The sequence below is a fragment of the Branchiostoma floridae genome, chromosome 2 (genome assembly GCF_000003815.2).
Source record: "Branchiostoma floridae strain S238N-H82 chromosome 2, Bfl_VNyyK, whole genome shotgun sequence".
NCBI lineage: Eukaryota > Metazoa > Chordata > Leptocardii > Amphioxiformes > Branchiostomatidae > Branchiostoma > Branchiostoma floridae.
The window spans coordinates 4,572,585-4,595,596 of NC_049980.1; the positions used below are offsets into that span (position 1 = coordinate 4,572,585).

The following is a 23,012-nucleotide window of genomic DNA, read 5'->3' on the forward strand; positions in this document are numbered from 1 at the left end:
CTGTGCTTGATGGACAGGGCTATAATTTGTTTTGGCCCATAATGGCTGGGATATTGCAATTATCAACAACAAGTGCGGGCCTCACTTCATACAAAAGGAAGGAACTTGAAGGCAGCCAATCAGAGAGAACTTGAAATACACGTGATTGGTCTTGTGCGGACTTCCTTACACTTCATGGTCTTCTAAATAACTTCTTCTTGTCAACAGCAGTAGGGTGGGTCGGTTAAAAGATTTTATAAAAGATTTCTGATAAACCCCCAAAAAATCTTGACCATGCGTGTTTCCCATGACTACTAGCTCCTGGCAAATATCACAGCGTTCGCTACAGCGAACAACTGGACAACAGACAAGTGCGACATCTGGGTGTGCGGACTTCTGGAGACCACGGAGGCCGGACCGGGAGAACTGTTTGGCGCGGTCATCAAGGACCAGTTTGAACGGATTCGCGACGGCGATCGCTTCTGGTACGAGAATGATAAAAATGGGTAAGCGCCGCTATTTCCCTTGACGTTGTCTTGTTTCAGGTCATAAGGAACTTCTTTACTTTAAGTCTGATGTCAGTGATCTAAGAGTGAAGGAAAATGAAAAAAAAAGGAAGGGGCCAAGATGGACATTTAGGAATTAAAAAAATCTAACTTGTTCTAGACTAAGTGTACAATTAGTGTTTGCTTAAAACAGTAATTATTTAGACCTTATTTCATACCGTAAAATGAATGTTCTAATCCCCCTGTCCTATTTCGTTTATTAGAATTATTTCACTTTTCTACCAAAAACATGGCTCCCTGTTAAAATAACTTCATCCTCAAATACAGGTGATATTGTAATAATTTATAATTAAAGCACTATTTTTGAAATGGCAACTGCATTATACTATGTTTGTTGTTTGTTTATTTTTATTTAACCAGGGATACATATCGCCTATTTAGGCGTTTTTCAAAGTTCCCTGGGGAAGTTATACTATTGATTCTTCCTGTTTCGTTAGACTGTTCACCAAGGGAGAGATCGAACAGATCAACAACATCACGCTGTTTGACATCATCAAGAGCATCTCCAACATCACTGATGCAGACATGCAGAGTAATCCCTTCATCGCAACTGGTCAGTATCTTTTTATTTATTTATTAGGATTCTCCATTTGGAGGGCATGGCGAAACAGGTGTTAAGGACACCTTTTCAAAGCCGCCATACACACATGTGCACATGTTCGCACATGTCTACACGCGGCGGGGTTATACCGCCCCTTACGGGGTGATATATCCTTTTGCTGGCTGATACGGAATGGAGGTTCGCCAGGCCTCCAACCGGGTGATTTGAAGTGAATCACCAACTCCAGACAGAAAGGTTTGCTCCATCTCACACCACACCATCGCACGTGTGGGGGTTCTTTAGCGTGCATAAGGTGTGACTCTCCCCATACACAGGACCTCCATTTAATGTCCTATCCTAGGGACGGCCCTAGCCGAAGCTAGGTACTCATTTTCACCTGAGTATAGTGAGGAAAGCCATTTCCCAAGGGCACAAGATCGGTAACACAGCAGCTGGATTCAAACCCGCAACCTCTCGGTCACGAGGCGAAGACACTACCACTGTACTACACGGTCCCACATGTCTTGTACAGCCTGAATCATATCATAAGTTCCAAGGGACTTAACACTAGTTCACCTTTTCTGCAGGGTAACCTATTTTAGGTTCACGGCGGTTTTGGGTTCATGGTTTTTCGACGCTGCTTCATTGTGAACTCAAAACCACTGCGAACATTTTTCCAATACTGTATGTTTTTTGGCACTTCCGTGAGCTCAATACGACCGTGAAAACTTCATCATCCGGCTACCACTACCATGAAATTAAATCATCGCATTTACAGACATTTACTTATGTCAAGTAGACCGTTTAAAAAATGTTACAACAAAAAGGAATTAAAACCCACACGGTAACATGGTAGTGGTCACTCTACAACAGAAGTTACACAAGAAAGGCATAATCATATTAAATTTTGCAGTGGACAAGTCATCATGAAAGCAAAACCATCACATTAATTTAAGTTTAAAGACATACAGTATCATAATAAACTGCATATTTTTAGAAAGATTTATAATTAGAAATTACAGTGAAATTTGTTACCATCAAGTATAATGGGGGCATCGTCACTAGGTAGCGTTAACAGTCAGATGAGCAAAGGTTTTATTGTTTGTAGGGGTCACAGGTAGTTCAGTGTAATAGAACCATCTGCTGTCCTGCTGTGTGCCTGCAAAGCTGGTGTGTTACGCCAAAGGGCGATTATACTGGCTATGTATCTGTCTGTATCTGTATCTATATAGCCGGTATAACCACCGTTCGGTGTAACACACCAGCTGATGTAGATACAGAGGGTATGTGACCCCAAAGGGAAGTTATACCAGGGCCAGGCTGAGCTATACAGATACAGAGATTATATCAAGTAGCAACACAGATGAGCATTCATGAATTTTTGTCTCCCTCTAGATTCTCCCTGTTTCCAGCCCAAGCAGCTGAGTCAGTTTGACATGGAGCCGTGCACCCCTGACACGGTGGACAAGACGGTGGACTTCAAGAGAGAAACGTTTGACTACTTCACAGGCAGCGAGGCTTCGTACATCCTCACCTTCATGGCCCTGGCAGTGTTCATCATTGGTACGTTAGTACAGTTCTTAATCCTTCAGTCATACAGTAGACACATACTGGGACACAGGGTTGTAGCCAGCACCCATCCTTCCGTCCTTTGACGGAATTTTGCAGTTGGGGACGGAAGAAAGTTTTGCCCATTCCGTCCTCAGTGACGGGCAAATATTGATATGTAAAGATATAATAGAACTGTCTGTAATTTTTCACCAAAACAGATGCCGTTGAACAGCTTAGTCTACCAGCAAAATTTATACCTCAAAATGCAGGAAATAGGGTTTCAGGGGGTCTAGATTACAAAATTTTCTGGGAAACATGTCTAGACCCCCCTAGGAATGTTGCACGACCTCTTGTGCCTTGGGTGCTTGATAGAATTCAAAATCGAGGGACTGAAAAATAATTTCAGGCTGGCTACAACCCTGTTGGGACACTTTTGTTATTCCAATGTATGACTGAGGGATACACATGTGAAACCCGACGTAAAACAATTAGCTAATATCCATGACCAATCGCTCCACCCACAGAAACACAAGGACCTGCCAGCCTGTTGTCTGCTATGCTCTCCTCCTATAGGAGTGATTGATTACCACAAAACTCATAAGAAACACATTGGAATGACAATCTCTAATTGGCTATAAGGAAACCTTTTGGATATATATCCTCCAAAGCAAACATAAGGAACCCTACGTATGAACCCCACAGTGTTAATGGCACTGATCGATGTTTTTAGCCTGTGTACCGTATAGTAGTGCTTTTGAGCAACATCTTTTTAACTAGTGTAATGCTATATGTATTTTATTAATCATGGTTATCAGCAAAATTTTACTTACATTGTAACTTTTTAATGACTGTAAAGTTTCCCACTCAATTCAGCCCTTGGCTACAATGTGGCAAAACTGTTATTTCTGAATAAACCATTATTATACGTACTACTTTTTGATAAGCAATCATAATGTTGTGCTTCTTTCAGGTTGTGTTGCTGTGCTGATATACATGGCAAGAGACAGGCAGAAGAAAGAGGCAGTGGAAAGAAACAAAAAGAGGAAGGCAACTTCCAAGCAGAGCAAGGATGGAGCAACAATTTTCCTGGGTATCTATTCTGACAGTCATTTCTTTAAAGACACTTCTTGGCCAGCAAAGAGCCAGACATATGTTAAAAGCATCAAATTTATGAATGAAATCAACAATACAAGACACAACAAATATTTCAGCAAATTGATAGAAAACCAGTGCAAAATACAGTGTGTTGTATTCTATTTGTCATGACCTTTTGTCAGTTCTGAACATTGATATGTAAATTTTATCCTGACTTCATTCATAAAAAACCCACCCCAAAAAAAGACTACAAATTTCAATGCGAAATGCATGTGCCAGAAAATTTTGTGTCCTCGAATAAAAAAAATTGCAATAATATTCTTCCTAACGTTAATTTAAAAAGTCAATTATTCAAATTTTTAAACACTTGGCATACGTGAAAAGTGTTCAAAAGGGTTCAACATGTTTGGAAGCCCATGTGATAACCCAAATTCTCATCCAGTCAGGGACACCCAATAACACAAAGTTCTCACAGCCCATGAATTTTACTCTCTTTTTTCCCAGCGACTGAGTACGTAGGGAAGAAGGAAGGCGAACGCAGTGTTCAGGTCAAGCTGGGGACAGGGAAGGAGATCAAGGTAATGTGGAACTGAAAGACTTTCTATGCTAGGCAACAGCCATCCCTAAACAAAGTCTAACCGTTAAACATCTAACATTGTGTGGTGCAACTTTGCATCGTGTGGTTTAATTGGTAGAGTCAGAACCTAGAGGTCCAAGTTTGATACTTGCCATGCCCCCGACGTTGTGCCGTTGGGAAAGGCAGTTGGGTTAGACAGTCACTTTTCTCACTTCACCTAGGTGTAAAATGGGTACATGACTTTGGTTGGGGAGATAAAAGATTACCTTTACCTTCTGTCTGTTCCTTGTATGTGGCACTGTTGAAATAACACTATATAAATTTTGGAACAAAAATCTTACGAAAACATTGTCAAGAATGTCAAGTTTAACACTTCATTCCATCATTCATTTATTCATTCTGTCATCGAATTTTGTAAAAGGTGTTGAATGATCGCGGGAAGCTTCTGAGGACGATCGACCTTCGAAATCACAACCAGCTGGTCTTGTACGTGGAGGCGGACAAACATCGCACCCTCATGGCCATCCACGTGCCAAAGGAGTACGATCTGGTGAGTCTCCCTGCGCTTCTGTTAAGCCTAGGAAAATAATTTTGTGTTTCCTTACCTACTCTCGGCTGGAAAAACCTGCCGACCCTTGACTTTTTTGGGCCGATAGACAATCAGTCACATAGCTTCCATTTAGAATTTTTATTCAGGATGCTTCATACTGATTCTGTCAGAATTAAAAACACTACTTGTCCTGTCTAATAAAGGATAGATGTATCCATTTATGCACAAAATTTATTAGAGTTTGACATTGAAAGAAAAGTGTCCTCATGCATTTCAGTTTACTTTGTTTAACTGTATATTTGTAATATGTCACACTAGAGTTTTGGCCAGCCTAAAAAAAATTACAAGTTAGAAAAAAAAAACAATGAAACCTTACCTCCATGAAAATGAAGGTATGGTTTTCGTTCTATTACTCTAAAACGCACGAGAAGGAGTTTAACGTAGTTTGCTTGTCGTTTTTTATGGACCGCTGGTATGGCTACGTGCAAAGAATGACCCATGACAATTGGCCAGGAAAGGTCATGAACTTATCTGTAGTGGGCCAGAATCCATGTGGTCAGCCCAAGAGAGGATGGGTAGACAACAAAGATACAGTAGAAGCTGTTTAATTGCACACTTCATATGCCAGCATTTTTCGTGCAATTATCCGTGTGGTTTGATAATGCAAAGTTATGGTTTGGGATTTTGGGATTCAGTGCATTTAACAGAAGTGTGCGGTTATCCGTGGTGCAATTAACTGGCTTCTACTGAAATCGAAAACTGAACTTGCTAAAATGGTAACCCTCTTGAGACAAAGGCAGCTGGAGATCAGCAATCAGACCTAAACGACGCCCGACAACGTCCAACCCTTGCAAGTTAAAGTTAAAGTTAAAGTCCTTCCCGCGCCTGATGGCGCATAGGGCGGCGCACATCTCCGTTTCAGTAGCCCTTGGCCACACAACGCAATCACTGCAGCATGGGGCTAGTCCACTGGTAGTGGTGTGTGTACAACTTCCATACTCTTTCCCGAATGCTGAGTGCTAAGAACTCACGACCTACCGAATGCAAGGCGAACACTCCACCCACTAGGCCATTGCACCCATGCAAGACAGGGATTAAAAGACGCTAAACCAGATAGTGCACAGTAAGACTGTTACATGTAATGATACGATTTTTTAAGACTTTATATCCGTACACAAAAATAAAGCGCTTACCAACAAGCTTTCGATCAGTCCTCTGATCCTTCTCAAGTTGTGAGGATATAAAGTCTTAAAAAATCGTATCATTATGTTAACTGCCGTCACAGATGAACTTACATTCACTGTTACATGTATTTGCGGTCCTGCACAGATTCTGAACTTCGATTACACGGAGGACCGAGACAACGCGCTGATGCAGGTGGAGGACTTCCTCGGGGCGGTGGAGGTCGGGCGGAGGCGGCAGGAGATGAAGAGCAGCGATCTGATGAAGGCCATCGTCACCAAGGCCGACCGCCAGAAACAGCTGGAGAAGTTCTTCCGTATCATCTTTGCTCAGGTAATGGCGGAACATCTTCATTTTTTTCTTTCAACCTTTATTTAACCTTGATACATCATTCGGCCTGAGCCGGTTTTCAAGATTTCAAAGGTGGGGGAGGTCAGAGGTCTAAATACCTTCTAAATACAATGCAGTACACAAAAGATACAGTTCAACATTCCATAGATACTTTCGTATTCAACATAATATCAGTCCATCTCATAGTCCATAGTTACATAAATTCTAGTCGAGTCAAGTTCTTAAACGATGATAAAGAGGGCGCCTGCCTCAGACTATTCCACAGAACTGTGCCTGAATACGTTATAGATCTTCGAAACGCTTCTCTGTGGACCATGGGTAAGTATAGTAGGTTGGAGCAGGTTCATCACTGTTATTTTACCCTAAAGTTTGAAGTTGATGGTATAAAAGCAAACGGTTATGCGCCCAGGGCTGTCTCCAGCTTTTTAGATTTTTTTCTTCCATCCTATGCATTGTTTTGAAGCCAGTGTTGTTGATCTCTGATGTTAAATCTGTCATTTTAAGCTTACGAAAATGGATTTTCACCGGTTTCATGTCACTGAGGTGTTTTTTTTTTTAATGGATTGACTGAAATTTGTGTGTCCTAACAAGCAAATTTCCATCTTGGAGATAGCCTTGAAGTTTTGTACATTGTGTGTCAAAGTGTACCCATTTTGTAGAGTAGACTATTCCAAAAGAGTGAGGAGAGACTGGATTGAGGTCAGGGAGACCCCTATTATGTAGAATAGATTATTCCAAGAGGGTCAGGGAGAGAGGATTGAGGTGTGGGAGACCCCTATTATGTAGAATAGATTATTCCAAGAGGGTCAGGGAGAGAGGATTGAGGTGTGGGAGACCCCTATCATGTAGAATAGATTATTCCAAGAGGGTCAGGGAGAGAGGATTGAGGTGTGGGAGACCCCTATTATGTAGAATAGATTATTCCAAGAGGGTCAGGGAGAGAGGATTACGGCCAGGGAGACCCCTATCATGTAGAATAGATTATTCCAAGAGGGTCAGGGAGAGAGGATTGAGGTGTGGGAGATATCAGTTACATCAGAAATGGAGAGAGAAAATGTCAGAAAAGAGATCTAGATTGAACCTGCTACATTGGCGTTGTCGGAAGGATCACAAGAAGAATGCACTGGTGATCATGAATGAACAGCCTCTCTTCAATGCAGTACCATTCATTTATAACAGAATATAAGCCTCTCTACCAATCACCCTAATGTGTATTATGACATTGTAATGAGAGTACAGTTATTCGAGTCAAAACACAATCCAATGTCCAGTCCCCCTTCGTTCAAAACTAAATGAAATACCACATGCTTTCTTTCCACACCACCTTGACCTTGACTCCATGCAGGCCGGTGCCAGTGGTTTCAAAGAGCAGAATGGAGATGACGTTCACTCTGGCTATTTCAACAAGGTACAAACTACAAAGTGAACGCGATGGAGGAAAAGTGGTCAAATTAAATCAGACCTCAACTTACCCCGGGAATAATGTGTTATTTCTGTGTTTACTAACTGAAAGGCAGAAGTGGTGGTCATGTGGTTGTGTTGTCTGTGTGTTCATCCATGTTTTCTCCAAAGTGGTACATAATCCAAGGGCATGTTTCATTTTTAATAGGCCACTGCAATTTCATTTATTGGTTTTTGGATTGGAACAAACAACAAAATTGAAACATTAGGATCATGAAAAAAGGCTTGAAGTCTGTTCAGTTTTAAGGACTGAAAATAGTCAACTTTCTGCTCTCTTTTTTGTCTTGCCTAACTTCAAGTTCAAGTTTGACTAAAGTATGATCATGCAACTTCGCAAGAACCAAGAAATTAAGATGGTTTGGCCTAACAGGGATGTTGTTGTGTACGGTGCAGTGTTATGTGTTTTTGCTGGTCCAGGAGTGGTCTCAAACTGAAGGTGGTGTTGTCTAACTAATCCAGATTGGTATATTCATTAAAAGCAAGAAATGTATGTTGTCCATAATGCTCAAAATGTGTCTCAATTTATACCTCTCATTCATTGGTGATTACCAGTAGTTAACATGTTTGTCTGCTGTCTGTGTGTCACAGGTGGGTACCGGGTACATGTTGGGTTTCGAGCTCCGTCATCTGTAACCGTTGAGTTTATTCAGATTCTCTTCATTTTAGGCTTTCAAGGAGGAGAAGGCCCGCGAGGACATTAGTACGTACAACTCCAAAGACGCCAAAGACGTTCTGACCTGTGAGCTGACGCGTGCCGAGTTCGCTGAAAGTCTCTCAATGAAGCCGGATTCCCTGTTTGTGGAGCAGATGTTCAACTTGGTGGACAAGGACGGCAGCGGGTACATCAACTTCCGCGAATTCTTGGACGTCATTGTCATCTTCGCCAAAGGTACGTATCTACTTGATACCTCAATGTACAAAGGTTTTACTTTTGTGTATCTGCAGCTGTCTGTCTGTTTTCTTGTGTGTCCGTAGTTATGAATACAACAAGTTAGGTCAAAGGTCCAAGAAAGGTCCCAGAATAGCTTATCTGATTTCTCCTGTCTTCTATTTCCTGTTGTATGCATATCTGTTACGTTAGGACGAATCAGCAAGGAATACAACTATACTGAATAAAAAAAAGGAAATTCACAGTCAAGAAATACAAAATACAGTATATCTCAGATGTATGAGATCTTCGATTACTAATCTCTCTACTGACAGCAATAGCTACAGGGCTCGAATAATGTTTTCATAAATTATAATGCCATGCTAGTACCATGCACCTGACAAGTTTTCCTTTCACTAAGTTTCCGTGATTTCTCATTATTTTTTTCACAAAATACAGTAAAAATCTTCTTTGTGGTCTTTTCCAGGTAACCCAGATGAGAAGGCCAAGCTCATGTTTGACATGTACGATGTGGACGGAGATGGGAAACTCAGCAGGGAGGAGTTCAAGACCATGCTGAAGTGAGTAGATGGCAGTGGTGATCTGATTGGTCTCTGAGTAGTAGATGTTCTGTAGTAGAACAGTAGATGTCAGTAGTGATCTGATTGGTCAGTGTCGCAGTAGATAGCCAGTAGTAGAACAGTAGATGTCAGTAGTGATCTGATTGGTCAGTGTCGCAGTAGATGGCCAGTAGTAGAACAGTAGTTGTCAGTAGTGATCTGATTGGTCAAAATATCTCATTAGATGTCCAGAAGTAGAACAGTAGATGTCAGTAGTGATCTGATTGGTCAATATCGCAATAGATAGCCAGTAGTAGAACTTACCGTAGATGTCAGTAGTGATCTGATTGGTCAAACTATCTCTGAGTCAGTAGTAAATCAGTAGAATTTTAGTACTGTTCTGACAGCAAAAGAACAGTAGATAGAGGTGTAAGTAACTTGGCAGTACTGGTCCAGTAGGACAGTGGGAGTCGATTTACTGACAATCTACTAAAATCCTACTGTTTGTAGTTGACCAGTACTTAAGAGTAGATTTTCAGTACTGGCGGTTTGCCAAGGGGAATGTGAAAATGGGCTAACAAACAAACAAACAAATAAACAATTGTTTACTCTTCCCCACAGGTCAATGATGGACATGGTGAACACGGAGGTTGAACAGTCGCAGCTGGACATGCTGGTGGACTCGATGATGGAACAGGGCGGGGTCCGGGACCGAGAACAGATGACTCAGCAGGACTTCATTAACATCCTGGGAGAACACAAGCAGGCCCTCAGCAATGCAGCGCTCAACCTGGGCGGTAGGTGGAGCTGTTGTACTGTGTTGTGTCGTGTAATGTGTGGTATTGTGTTGTGCGACCATCAAGCATAGCATGATGTCCCCAAAGAAAGTCTACTAGGAGGTTCAAGTTTGAGAAATTGTTGTTAGCTTACGAAATTGTGAAATTTGATGTGCCGATTTCACTCAATTCTTTCTTTCTCCTAAAAAACCTGATTGATGTTTGGACTTTCCAGCACACATTTGAATGTAATTTAGTAGAAATGCTCATATGACACCTTGCCTTATTATAAAATTTTATTACATTGTGGAGAAATGCTCTGAAAATTTTACTTTCCAACTCTTAAACTTCATGATTGTAGATGAGACAGGGACAATACTCATTACAACTAACTTTTGAGTACAATGTTCATCATTAATATGCAATGCTTACTGGTCATTCACATTGTGTCTTGTCTGTGCATGTTGTTTTTGTATTGTACAAAATGTGGTTTTACTGGGGTTAAGGACAAGGTGTTGTAAGTCAAACTTGTCATTTGTTTTATTGGAAATATTAATTTGAGTTTGTAACCTCAAATTTAAACTGGTGAATGGGAAAAGGTTTTTAATCTTAAAGCCCCACTACTACATTTTGGCCCAAAATTGCAAATATTCTCAAGAACAAAACCTTCATGTGAATGCATTGTACATTACCACTTGTCTGCATATTTGGATCATCATTTTGTGTGTTTGTGAATTGTACAAAAACAAGCTAGTACGCCAAGGTCTGCTGAGTTTCTGAAACCATCTCAAACCACCCCACGTACCTGCGAAGCTAGACTAAGTGTTTTACATCAAAGGGCAGTTATACTGGCTAATGCCGTACCTGGGCCACGAAAACGTTCGATATAGGTGTTCCGGACCGTGTGATAACTTCGGTCCCAGCCCTTCGGCCATCGGGTGATCCTACCCGCGGTAGGGCTGGTACCTCGGGTTATACGGAATACACCGTGTTGTATTCTATATATACTATACAGTATACAATTATGCAGGTACAGATATGCAGAAAAGTGGTACTGTGTTGTAAATGTCATTCACATGAAGGTTTTCGTTCTAGAGAATGTTTTCAATTTTAGTTCCAAAATGTTACTTAGTATATAGTTGGGCTTTAAGTAGTACACAAAGTATGTACTGAGGGGAAAGACTGTTGTACACTAAATGTTGTTCAGGGCTTCCCACTGAGAAGCTGAAGAACCAGGCTCGCCGAGTCAGTGAGGGTGAGTCTGTAACACTGGTGGTGCTGGTCCTGAACGATTTGGGTGCTTGTATAACAAACAGGGTGTGCTTTTTGGTGGCTTTTTCTTGTAGTCTAATACATTATACAGGGCTCGAAATTCATTTTTCGGAATAGGTGCACTGGTGCACCCAACCTAGAAAATTGGGTGCACCAAAATATCTTTGGGTGCACCACATAAAATGAAGTAGAATATCAGAATAACCTAATTGCAAACCTACTACATTTAGTAATTTGAATGGAGCTCTTCAGAAATCAGTCATTTTATTATCTTTACACATAGATGTCAAGAATATGGTGTTTACTTAGTATACTGACATCTTAACATAGTACATAAGCCTATGAATATATTTGGGTGCACCCTGTGCACTCGCAGAAAAAAAAAATGGGTGCACAGCTCCAATTTTGGGTGCACCTCATGGGTGCACAAAACCCCAGTATTTCGAGCCCTGTTATATTATAGGAAATTGTAACTGTTACAGTCAAAACTGCCCAAGAAAACTGGTCAAACTGGTCTGTTTGGACAGATGGTCACTGTACATTGCAGACAGGATTCTGAATGCTTGTTTCAATGGGAAAAATTATCTGAAGGACCTGATGACCCAAAAGTGTTCACAATAGGCCAGGTGGTCACTTGAATAGTAACAGTTGTACAAATTTGGCAGGACTGTGCGTTCTTTCCAGCAGGTGTTAGTTATTATGTAAAAGACCTCATTGAAATGAATACAGAATCAGCCAAACATTGTGAAATCCAATCAGAGATAGGCAAAGAAATAGACACTGTCTTGCCATGCATAGAGGGTTAACATGTGCATGTTTATATTGTTACTTGGTGGTAACTGCTTATAAGTTATAGGCACAATGCAACGTGCATGATGCAATATGACAGAATGTTTGAAGTGAACTTTTTTTAGTTACAAATTTTGCCCCCCCACCCCACTCCAAAGGACTGTTATCCCTCTTTGGGGGTGTTGATCATGTAGAGTTTGGAGTTTTGATTAGTTGGCTTGGATTCCAACCACCTACCCCAACTCTATGGTTCAGTAGTGGGGTTATTAGCCTCTATAGACCACAGCGTGAAATTCAGAGGCTATTGCTTGAAGCCCCATTTTATAAGAAGAGCGTTCCTGAAGTCAGATCCTTATATACAGCGGCCCCATTGTGATCTTGCCAGTCGGAGAATGTTTCTAATGCTGCTTTCCTCACGACCATAGCAAACGTTCTGACACCGGGAGAAGCGACACGCCACCAAACCGTCCTGAACCGAGCCAGGAAGACCATCATCCGAGCTTACCAACCGTATGTGTTTTTTTTGCTGAGAATACACTTTTGGAATTTGTAGAGAACTTTCATATGACATCATTGGTGACAAGGTCTTTCTGGCCTAAGATATTAAAGATATTAAGATAGCATTTAATTTTAGTTGATAGATATACTAAGATATTAAGATAGCATTAGTTGGTCTTGGCAGTTTAAAAAACTGAACTGCAAACCAAATTTAACAATTATGATAACAGTTGACAAAAATACTCAGTATAACGTGACAATAATGTCAGGGTCCAACATTGTTTCCCACAGACCCGAGGAACGCAACGGAGCAGCGAGCAACCGACCTTCCCAGAGGGTTGGACAGGGCCTGAAGGTCGACACCCTCAAGGACAAGAAGTACACCACCAACCCCGTCATGAAGAACTTCAACGCGCTGAAGCGGTACATCCAGAACTACCGCCTGCACATCTTCTGGCTGACCCTGTACACACTGGTGACCATTGGGATCTTTGCTGAGAGGGCCTACTGTGAGTAACAATGATTTTTACCTTCGCCAAGAAGATTATGTTTTCAGTTATGCTATAATGATTGGTGGAGTAGCTGAGTTGGACAAGTTCGCCTGTCCAGGGCAAGTAAAAGACTAGTGCTGATCGGGCAAGCACATAACCTGCCTCACTTGCCCGAGTGGGCAAATAAGATTGTACCATTGAGTGAGATTTTGATGTAATTATCACCTTTTACAGTCATGACAATGTAATTTTACAGTTATAATGTATGACTGAACGATACACTAATGTGAAACCCAATGAAAAACATAGTCTAGCTAATATCCGTGACTAATTGCTCCATCCACAGAAACACAAGGACCTGCCAACCTGTTGTCTGCTATGCTCTCCTCCTAGGAGTGATTGATTACCATGAAACTCATGAGAAACACATTAGAATGACAATCTCTAATTGGCTATAAGGAAACCTTTCGCATATGTATCCTCCAAAGCAAACACTATTATAAAGAACCCTCTGACTAGAAAGGAATATGCACACAGGAGGATACAATGTATCTCATCTTTTGCTGGGTGTGTTTCTCCTGAGATTCGACTATTGAACTGAGCTTTGGAAGGGAGTCAATGATAAATTGACGTCTTCCATTGCCCTCCCCAGACTACTCTGTGGAACGTGAACACGCCGGACTCCGTCGTATCGCGGGCTACGGTGTGACGGTGACCCGCGGCGCCGCCAGCGGCATGATGTGGGCGTTCTCAATCATCCTGGTCACGATGTGCCGCAACACGATCACCCACATGCGCGAGACCTTCCTTCATCTGTACATCCCCTTTGACTCCGCCATCACCTTGCACAAGATCATCGCCATGACGGGCCTGTTCTTCACAGGTGGGTAGAATATACATTTTACTGATCTCATTCACCCTTTTCAGGTTTTATCAAGAGCCAGCTGTGGTGAAATGTATTAGTGTACTGATTGTGTTATACTACTGTGATGTGTTATGTGTGGGTCACGACACCTAAGCTTATGTAGCTGCCTGTTTCCGATGTGTATTAGCTGCCTGTTTCCTATTTGTTTCAATCCCAATAAAATCAAAATTAATAATTTTTCTTGCGATTTTGAAAAACTTCTGAGTCCATAGGAGGGGAGGACTAAGAAACTTAAGAAACTTAGTAGTTAGTGTAATGCAAACTCTGCTGTCCAGGGCTGTAAATGGCCCCTCCCAGCGGCAATGTAGGACGGGCCAATAAGAAGCGCAATTGAATCAGGCTACAAACTTACTTAGAAAAACCTGTTGGTTATGGTTTCCATTTTTTCTTGCTTTAATTCTTTTTACATGTTACATGGTGTTCAATTTGAATACATGTATGTACTAGTCATCTTGTTTTGTTCCCCCCCCCCCCACCTTTTTCCCCGCATGCAATTAATTTGCAGTTGCAGAAGTTGTCATCCATAGAGTAATATACTTGTTGTCATCTGATTGAATGTGCACAAATTCATCTCATATTTACTTTCTAACTTAAAGGTTTTGGGTCATCGTCCCCCAGGACACATTCAAGTTGAAAACCTGCCCTTTAGGCTATATATAATTCATCATATCCATGTTAAATCGTTAAACTTAAAACTTGTTCCTGCAGTTATGCACTGTATCGGCCACGCCATCAACTTCTACCACATCTCCACTCAGACTGCCGACGACCTGACCTGCCTCTTCAGGGACTACTTCCACTAGTGAGTCATTTTTCTTCGTTTATCTCAGATTTTATAATTACATCAGTCAAACTGGTCATATCTTCGCCTGAATGATTTTAACCTTTGTGACTTATTGTATTATGAGTGTTTGTCAATAATTTTGCAAATAAGGTGACTGTCTAAAATTCCCAAAATCGGGTTAATTTTTTTCTCGAGAGGTAATGTTGATATAAGCTGGTTGCTACATGTAGAGTGCATCACCTCTGCATCCTGTACTTTCCTTTGTTGATCAAGAAAAAAAGTCTCATTGCATAAATTATGTCAGTTGATCATCTACTCCACACAAATAAGTTAAACATAAATTTTGTAAAGTTGTGGAAATTATGGCAATATTGTTACAGTAGTAGTCTAAGAATGTGACGGAAATGGATTCAGATGTGAAATAAAGACTTTCAATTTTTTACAGCTCCAACGAACTTCCCAAGTTCCACTACTGGTGTTTTGCGACAACAACTGGTGAGACTATGATCATGTTCTATTGTTTATTATTAATAATAATTATGTGATTAACTTATTAATGTCACCATAAAATCAATGGGTCACAGTTGCCTGCAAAAAAAAAAATGTGGAGGAAAGCAGAGTGTACCGTGCAATTGATTTGCTCAGATTCAAGTTTTCCCAAAATTTCCCTAATATTAGACTTATAAAATGCATTTGACCGTCTGGGGACCAAGTAATTTGATGTGACAATGTGAATTATGGCCCTTTGGCCCATTGAGCCAATAGTCATGCCTCTATCTATGGTAAACTCTTGTTTGTTTTAAATCCCCAACTAGAAGTCTGTTATGAATATTTACGGTTGAAATAATAAATGCAAATAAAATGACAGTCTAGTTGTTTTTGAAGATGTTCTTTTGTTGCTTTTTTTTATATGGGCACAAAGCTTAAACCAACCAATAAATTAATGAAACCTCTTAAATCACACAGGCATGACCGGAGTGCTGCTTGTTCTGGTTATCGCAATCATGTACGTGTTTGCGACTCAGTACGCCCGGCGTTACGTGTTCAAGGCCTTCTGGCTCACCCACAATCTGTACCCGATCCTGTACATCCTGACGATCGTGCACGGGTCTGGAAATCTTGTTCAGGTATGTATTACTGTACTAGAGGTGGGTACCAGTACAGAAAATTTGGGTACAGATCCATTTTAGGTCCAGAGCATCAGGTCCAGACCTGAACCTAGACCTGATTGTCTGTGAAAACTTTCGTCCTCAACTCCGAGTGGTAGCGGCCGCAATAGACACACCGTCATCTTTGACACGTGTCTAAGAGAACTGAAAATTTTGGGTTAGACTCGGACTAACAAAGTGGTCGTTTTGAGTAATGCAATTGCAAGTTTGACTTTGCCCCCGAACGTGTGAATGAGTTCAGATATAATCTTTTCATTTCCTAATTGCTCCAAAGTCCGCTCCACAGATTTTTATCAGGCTCTTTTTTTTTAATGGTCCAACAAGAAAAAACGGTTTTGTACCGGTACACCCCTATACTGTATAACTGTAACCATGTCCGTTAAAATGTCAGTACTACCCACATTCGGCTAGGGATGTCCCTTGGGTTGGATGTTAAAGGAGGTCCCCTGTTTTAGGAGAGCCACACTTTGGGCATGAAAAAAATGGCACACTTATAGAAAAGAGTAGGGGTCATTCCCAGTGTGAGCTCTGAGTATCAAAAGCATACCAGCAAAGTAGGGTCAGATATTCTCGGGCAGGTGTCGCAGATTTAGAGGGGCTTTTAGAAATGTTTGATTAGCAGCTGTTGGTCATAATGAAGTTTATTCTGCAAGGAAGTTGTGCTGCCTGCCGCTGCCAAGCTCTGCTCAACAAATTTCTTGGCACTAAAATGACCAATTGCTGACATTCACATGTCCCAAAGGTCATATGGTCTAATAGTTGTTGACTTGAATTCTTAACAAGGCTGCAGTAGGACAGGAAGAATTTCAATGCGCAGGGTTATTTTTGATGTTGTTTTGGAACAAAGTGTCAACTGCAATCTGTTGTTTGTTGTTTGTAACAGGAGCCATTCTTCTACTACTTCTTCCTGGGTCCGGTCATCCTCTTCACCCTGGACAAACTGGTGTCCATCAGCCGCAAGAAGGTGGAGATTCCTGTTGTCAAGGCAGAGCACCTCCCGTCCAGTAAGTACATTCCCTTCTCACTCTCTCACTATCTGGTTTCTCTTCTGTGTTTCTTTGTCGGGGGAGAGTTAGACATGATTGTACGTACTTGTGCTAGAGGCAACCATGGTCCCCGACCCTCCTGATGAGGATGGGACTAGGTGAGGTGAGGTGAGGTACGTACACGTAGCGCCACTATGTTATAGTTTGGTTACAGTTGCTTTGGATCACCACCTATGTAACAAGTGGTATGGTTTGTTTGTTTGTAGTATAGTACACTAGTGGTTACGTCCACCATCTTGGGTTTGCCGTGATAGTTGATAACATGTTTTGTTCCTTGAATTGTGCCTACTTTCATCCTTGAGTTGACACTGCACTTGTAGTACAAAACTCTTGATACTTGGGTTGAAGACCATCATGATGATGGTTTCTAAAAGGCATGTACAAAGGTTGCTGTGAGGATTGGGAGGAGCTAGTACAAGCTCTTCTTTGTAGGCTAATAGTCCTGGTAACTGCATAGTATAATTATAATAATACATTTTGTATAATCATGTACTTCTCATTCTTTTTACCACCAGATGTGACCATGCTGAAGTTCAAACGTCCCACCAACTTTGACTACAAGTCTGGCCAATGGGTGCGTATCGCCTCTGCCGCCCTGGGCGACAACGAGTACCACCCCTTCACGCTGACGTCAGCGCCGCACGAGGACACGCTCAGCCTCCACATCCGCTCCGTCGGACCCTGGACCAACAACCTCAGGAAGGTGTACGATCCGGCCAAGATACAGCCAGACTTTGGCTATCCCAAGGTACATATAGAATACAACACGGTGTATTCCGCATCACCCGAGGTTCCAGCCCAACCCGCGGGAGGGCTGGGACCGGGGGTGATGCAAAATACACAGTGTTGTATTTTATTTATGTCATACCCACCTGAGAAAACCCAATGTTTTGATGCAAAATGCACCAGAAGTTGAACAAATTTGGTGCCCTCAAACAAAAAGCGTTACAACAGCAATGTTCCAACGTCCAAATCAGGTATTCGAATTGCCAATCGTGCCACAATCGGCCCGCTCGAAATGGTTCGATTTATATGAATGGAGCCAGTGTGATACAACTTAGAGCCTGTGCCATACGGAAAGTTATCACCCGGTCCGGAACACCCGTATCGAACGTTTTCGCGTCACAGGTATGACGTAATGTAAATCACAGAATACAACACAATTTGTTTTCCATATCAGCAGAGGTACCAGTCCGACTGTGGGCAGGACTGCCCGATGGCCTAAGGCCAGAGGGTGATCCGACCCGTGGGAGGGCTGGGACCGAGGGTGATGCAGAATACACCGAGTTGTAATTTTTCATGTCATACCCACCCAAAAAAACACAGTCACATGTCAATATGGAATGCACCAGGAGTTGAGAAAATTTGGTGTCCATACAAAAAATGTATCGTTGAATTTCTATCTTCACAAGATAGGTCTGAGTTTTCTCACAGCATGTCAACTAAGTCTATAGAATGAAGAACTCAATATTTCTTCTTGTTCCCCCAGGTGTTTGTTGACGGTCCCTATGGGGAGGGTCATCAGGACTGGTACAAGTTCCCCGTGGCCATACTAATCGGTGGCGGGATCGGGGTCACGCCATTCGCCGCCATCCTGAAGGACATCGTGCAGAAGTCTGCACAAGGAGCCAAGTTCAACTGCAAGAAGGTAAGAAAATAGCATCTCTCCTGAGAACCATCATACATTTGATATTTGAGTCACAAAACCTGTTGTCCATAAATTTATATCATACCTGGTCTGTATTTACGTTCAATATCTGTGTGCGGACTGGCCCGTATTGTATGGTACAGCCCGGTATTCCATAGCTCAATATGAACGATTCGATGTTGCGTGCACCTCTGTCGACAATGCAAACAACTTATCCTGAACCAAACTATATTCTTTGGGTGTACTTCTATCAAATAAAGTTCTCAGCATAGATTTTGCACATCTGTATCTAGAGATTTTAAAGAATTTGTAATATTGATGTTAATTATGTGAGATTATAATAATGTGATGATAATAATGATGTGATGATGATAAAGTTCAATAGTTTCAATAGTTTATTCAGAAAATCAGCCTTACAGCCTATACAGAACAAACTAAATAACACTGATTTGTACGATTGTTGTATGGCGATTACAAAAAAACATATTAAAGAGAATTAACAATTACAATACATGGCACAGAAACACCCAAAGAAAGTTGTACGAAATGCCTCACAAAGAACACTGAAGTAAGGACAGGAACGTCTAACAGAGTACAGTTACTGTTGTAAAGTTACTGTTGATGATGATGTAATTATGTTGATAGTGATGATGATGATGATGTTGATGATGATGTATCACACCAGGTGTACTTCCTGTGGGTGACCCGGACCCAGAAGCAGTTCGAGTGGCTGACTGACATCATTCGGGAGGTGGAGGAGAAGGACAAGAACGACCTGGTCAGCGTGCACATCTTCATCACACAGTTCTACCAGAAGTTCGACCTCAGGACCACCATGCTGGTAAGGACACATGTTTGTTTGTTTGTTTGTTTTTCAATATGTATACTATTAAGAACAGCTTCATCACACAGTTCTACCAGAAGTTTGACCTCAGGACTACTATGCTGGTACGGATAGTGACGTGTTGATTTGTTTGTTAATGGACCAGGTGTTTGCTTAGTTAGCAAGACGACTACATCTTCATTACACTGTTTTACCATAGATCTACAGTACGATACATGTAGATTAGACAGTAACTGTACAGTTGTACAATTGCTTAGACTAGACTGAGGAAGCCAATCAGAAGAAGATTCTGTCCCATCTCTGCTGGATGAGTTTGGAGATTGTAAGAGCTGCCTTGCCTTCTTAGCCATCCTCTTAGAGCACCACACCAGGATGTGCCGACAAATATACAAATGTACTGGAAAGTGCAACGTTGTAAAGTTTTTGTTCTCTTTTCCCTCAGTACATCTGTGAGCGCCACTTCCAGCGTATCTCCGGGCGGAGTCTCTTCACAGGCCTGAACTCCATCACCCACTTTGGTCGTCCCAACTTCGAGTCCTTCTTCGACACCCTACAGGACGAGCACCCTGAGGTAGGCCTGCTTCATAATGTGGCTCATGATGGAATGAAGAGTTAATGATCCACCCCAAGCTGTATATTCTGTCATAAGGCCTTGTCATTTGCTATAACCATTGAATAGATCTACCGGGTGAGCAAAGCAAATGAGGTGGATTTATAAAGTGGTTATACAATGTAGCAACTGACTAGGCCTTATAACACCTTATACATCAAGGTCATTAACGTCATTATGATATAGCCTATCTAAGCTAACCCGTATGGAACATACAAATTTCTATATGATATATTATCCTTTGATACTACATTTGTACACTACAGTAAATGCATTCAAGTTCACAGAGATTTAATTTCGCGGCAGTGGGAAAATGGACGTTTCGCTGTGGTTTTGATTTCACGGTAGCACCATGCACTTTAGTCTCCAACTATTATGGAAAAGTGTTTGCTGTGGTTTTAAATTCATGGTGAAGGGGCCACCGCGAAAACCACGAACATCAAACCACCGCAAAAGTTTCTGCATCTTCAGTAAGTCTTGTGGATTCATTTGTTGAATTTCTGAGAAATGCATTGTGAAAATTTCAGTTGTTCTATTATCCATGAGAAGATTATAGATTTCATTTTGAAACCAAAATTTCCCTAAAAAATATTTGTAACATCGCAATCTTGGCATGTCAAATCTACAAGTTAGGTAATACGTTGTGTACAAAGGACTTTGTTTCCAGCAATTTACATACCTGATCGATCAGATTTAAAAAAAAAATTTTTTTCATTCACATTTCTTTAAAGTGGATGAGAAGTAAAGCAGACCCTGCTTATCGAGGTCTTCTCCTCATGTACATAAACAAAATAAGGACACACATACATGGCTACCAGATCTATAAGATTGGTACCAAACTATCCAAATAAACTCTACTATCCAAGTACTACTAAGGTAAGTATCAAACTATCTACCAAACTATCCAAGTATATGTTTATACCCGGTATCTTACCATTTCTCTGATTTTCCAGGTGAGCACCTTTGGCGTATTCAGTTGCGGCCCCCCTCCCATGACTTATACTGCCGACAAGGCCTGCGGCGCGATGAACAGAGTTGACGGCGCATCGTTCATCCACCACTTCGAGAACTTCTAAACATCTTGAAGTGTTAAGCATTAGGTATCAAATAGATATCAAATAGATAAGGATCTATTTTGTACTGTCCAGTACAGTCAAAATGAATTTATACCCTTTTTGAAAATATGCAACTATATGACTTAAGAACAAATTTATATCTATTACCCTTCATGACAATCAATCTGAAAACTTCTAAACTAAACTTTCTGTGTAGTGTTTAGCACAAGATAAAGATTATTTTAGGAAGGGTAAACTCGCACAAATATGGTGGATGACATTACATTCATCATGCATGTGTATCTACTTAAGGTTGTATAATATAGGTTATGACAGATGATTGCTTCAGATACATTCCTACTTGACTTAAATTTTTGTATCTTTTAACGGGTTCAATGCCAGGCCAGTTGACCACTTTTTTGCATTGAACTAAGTTGAGGGATGGTGGAAATTTATTGTGCTAGGAGATAGCAGAGAACTGGTTTTGAATATTGTATATAGGAGGGAAACAGTTATCATCAGGAAAGAAACTGTTGTAATTGTAGATGGACTTTGAAACTGATAATTGAAGTTGAACTGTATAAGATGTGAGCTAGAGGAAAACCTTGAATGTGCTATGCTGAAAGGCTCTCAATGGGGGAACTTTTGGAAAATTGTGTGAACTTTCATAAAACCATTGCCAGGTAAAGGAAAAGACAATTATAGCAGACAGACAGACCGGTCTGGAGACATTCAGATTTTTATTGTTTTGTGGTGATAGTGGAGAATAGATGTAAACTGTTGCAAAAATATATAGTGCTTGATTTTTAAAAAACAATATTTTATTCATTGTTGCTGCGATGTATTATACTGCTTATGATATAAGGGACGGACTATAGATGACTATGAAGGGGTGTGTAGAACATTGGCAAATATTTACAAAAAAGACCCATGGCTCCAAAAGAATCAGAGAAGTACATTAAATACGATTTTTTTTTAATGTAAAGACTAACAAAAACAAAACCCAGAAGGGGAAAATGAATATTATTGTGATTCAGTATTCCCCCCTTTGAATCATTTATGGTCTGTTCGTTAATGCTATGTTGAACATTGTGATTTTATGAATGTGCATTATCCCTGGCCAATATCCAAGACATTTATGGCATCAACGAAGAAGGAGATGAAACTCCTTGATCATGAAATGTTTGATCAGTCTGTTCTTAATGTTGATAGGGTGTACACGTTTTATGGTCTTACTTGCCTTTAGCTTTATTGTCAAAGTGCTGTAGTTTGGCGCTGTTTAGTAGGTAGTCTTTCTTTTTCTGTTTTACATATTTTCTTTCTATATACATGTACGATTATTGATATAAAAATGAGAACGTTGGGATTCAAAGTTTCCTTGACGAATATTTTACACATTTTACATGAAGAATTTAATAAGATCAGGGCTTGTAAAGACAAAGAAAGTTCGACGTTTTTTTATCAGATGCATTTTCTGCTGGCTTGCTTTGGATCAGCATCATGTAAACGGAAGCATTTTTTATGAATAAAGCTTTTTATATTCCACAATCATAATCTCAGTTGTTGTTGTTCATATGGTTTGTGTAATGTTAGTACTACAGTAAATCGTCAATTGTCTTTGTCAACATGACAACGTATTGTCTGCTCGTCAACTTTTTAAAGCTTAGGCCATGTTGATTTGCTTACATTTCGGCTGTTTCCAAGGAAAAGTTTTCAGCCGTAGAAAGCAGCTGTAAAATGAGCACAAATATGCCGCAGATTGGAAAATAATTTTTTTTCGGAAAGTGGATATTTATGTCATAGAGTGACAATTCAAGGTCAAAG

The 23,012-nt window shown here is 40.8% G+C and overlaps 1 protein-coding gene across 3 annotated transcripts in view; it reads left to right on the forward strand.

Annotated features, from left to right (window-relative positions):
• LOC118410062 (dual oxidase 2-like) overlaps positions 1-22,736 on the forward strand; it is a 37,134-nt gene extending 14,398 nt beyond the window's left edge. The window contains exons 13-36 of one of the 3 annotated variants that reach the window (XM_035811540.1): positions 298-485; positions 983-1,098; positions 2,482-2,649; positions 3,608-3,727; positions 4,237-4,310; positions 4,731-4,859; positions 6,189-6,374; positions 7,738-7,800; positions 8,520-8,742; positions 9,209-9,302; positions 9,903-10,078; positions 11,265-11,312; positions 12,544-12,628; positions 12,908-13,125; positions 13,760-13,990; positions 14,741-14,834; positions 15,262-15,311; positions 15,783-15,943; positions 16,869-16,989; positions 17,547-17,779; positions 18,521-18,679; positions 19,365-19,520; positions 19,966-20,094; positions 21,087-22,736. In XM_035811540.1, coding sequence (XP_035667433.1) covers positions 298-485; positions 983-1,098; positions 2,482-2,649; positions 3,608-3,727; positions 4,237-4,310; positions 4,731-4,859; positions 6,189-6,374; positions 7,738-7,800; positions 8,520-8,742; positions 9,209-9,302; positions 9,903-10,078; positions 11,265-11,312; positions 12,544-12,628; positions 12,908-13,125; positions 13,760-13,990; positions 14,741-14,834; positions 15,262-15,311; positions 15,783-15,943; positions 16,869-16,989; positions 17,547-17,779; positions 18,521-18,679; positions 19,365-19,520; positions 19,966-20,094; positions 21,087-21,209 — 3,345 coding nt within the window. In that variant the 3' untranslated portion in view covers positions 21,210-22,736. The remainder of the gene's footprint in view (positions 1-297; positions 486-982; positions 1,099-2,481; positions 2,650-3,607; positions 3,728-4,236; positions 4,311-4,730; positions 4,860-6,188; positions 6,375-7,737; positions 7,801-8,519; positions 8,743-9,208; positions 9,303-9,902; positions 10,079-11,264; positions 11,313-12,543; positions 12,629-12,907; positions 13,126-13,759; positions 13,991-14,740; positions 14,835-15,261; positions 15,312-15,782; positions 15,944-16,868; positions 16,990-17,546; positions 17,780-18,520; positions 18,680-19,364; positions 19,521-19,965; positions 20,095-21,086) is intronic. The other 2 variants (XM_035811541.1, XM_035811542.1) reach the window with 2 other exon arrangements.
• The last annotated feature ends 276 nt before the right edge of the window (positions 22,737-23,012 follow it).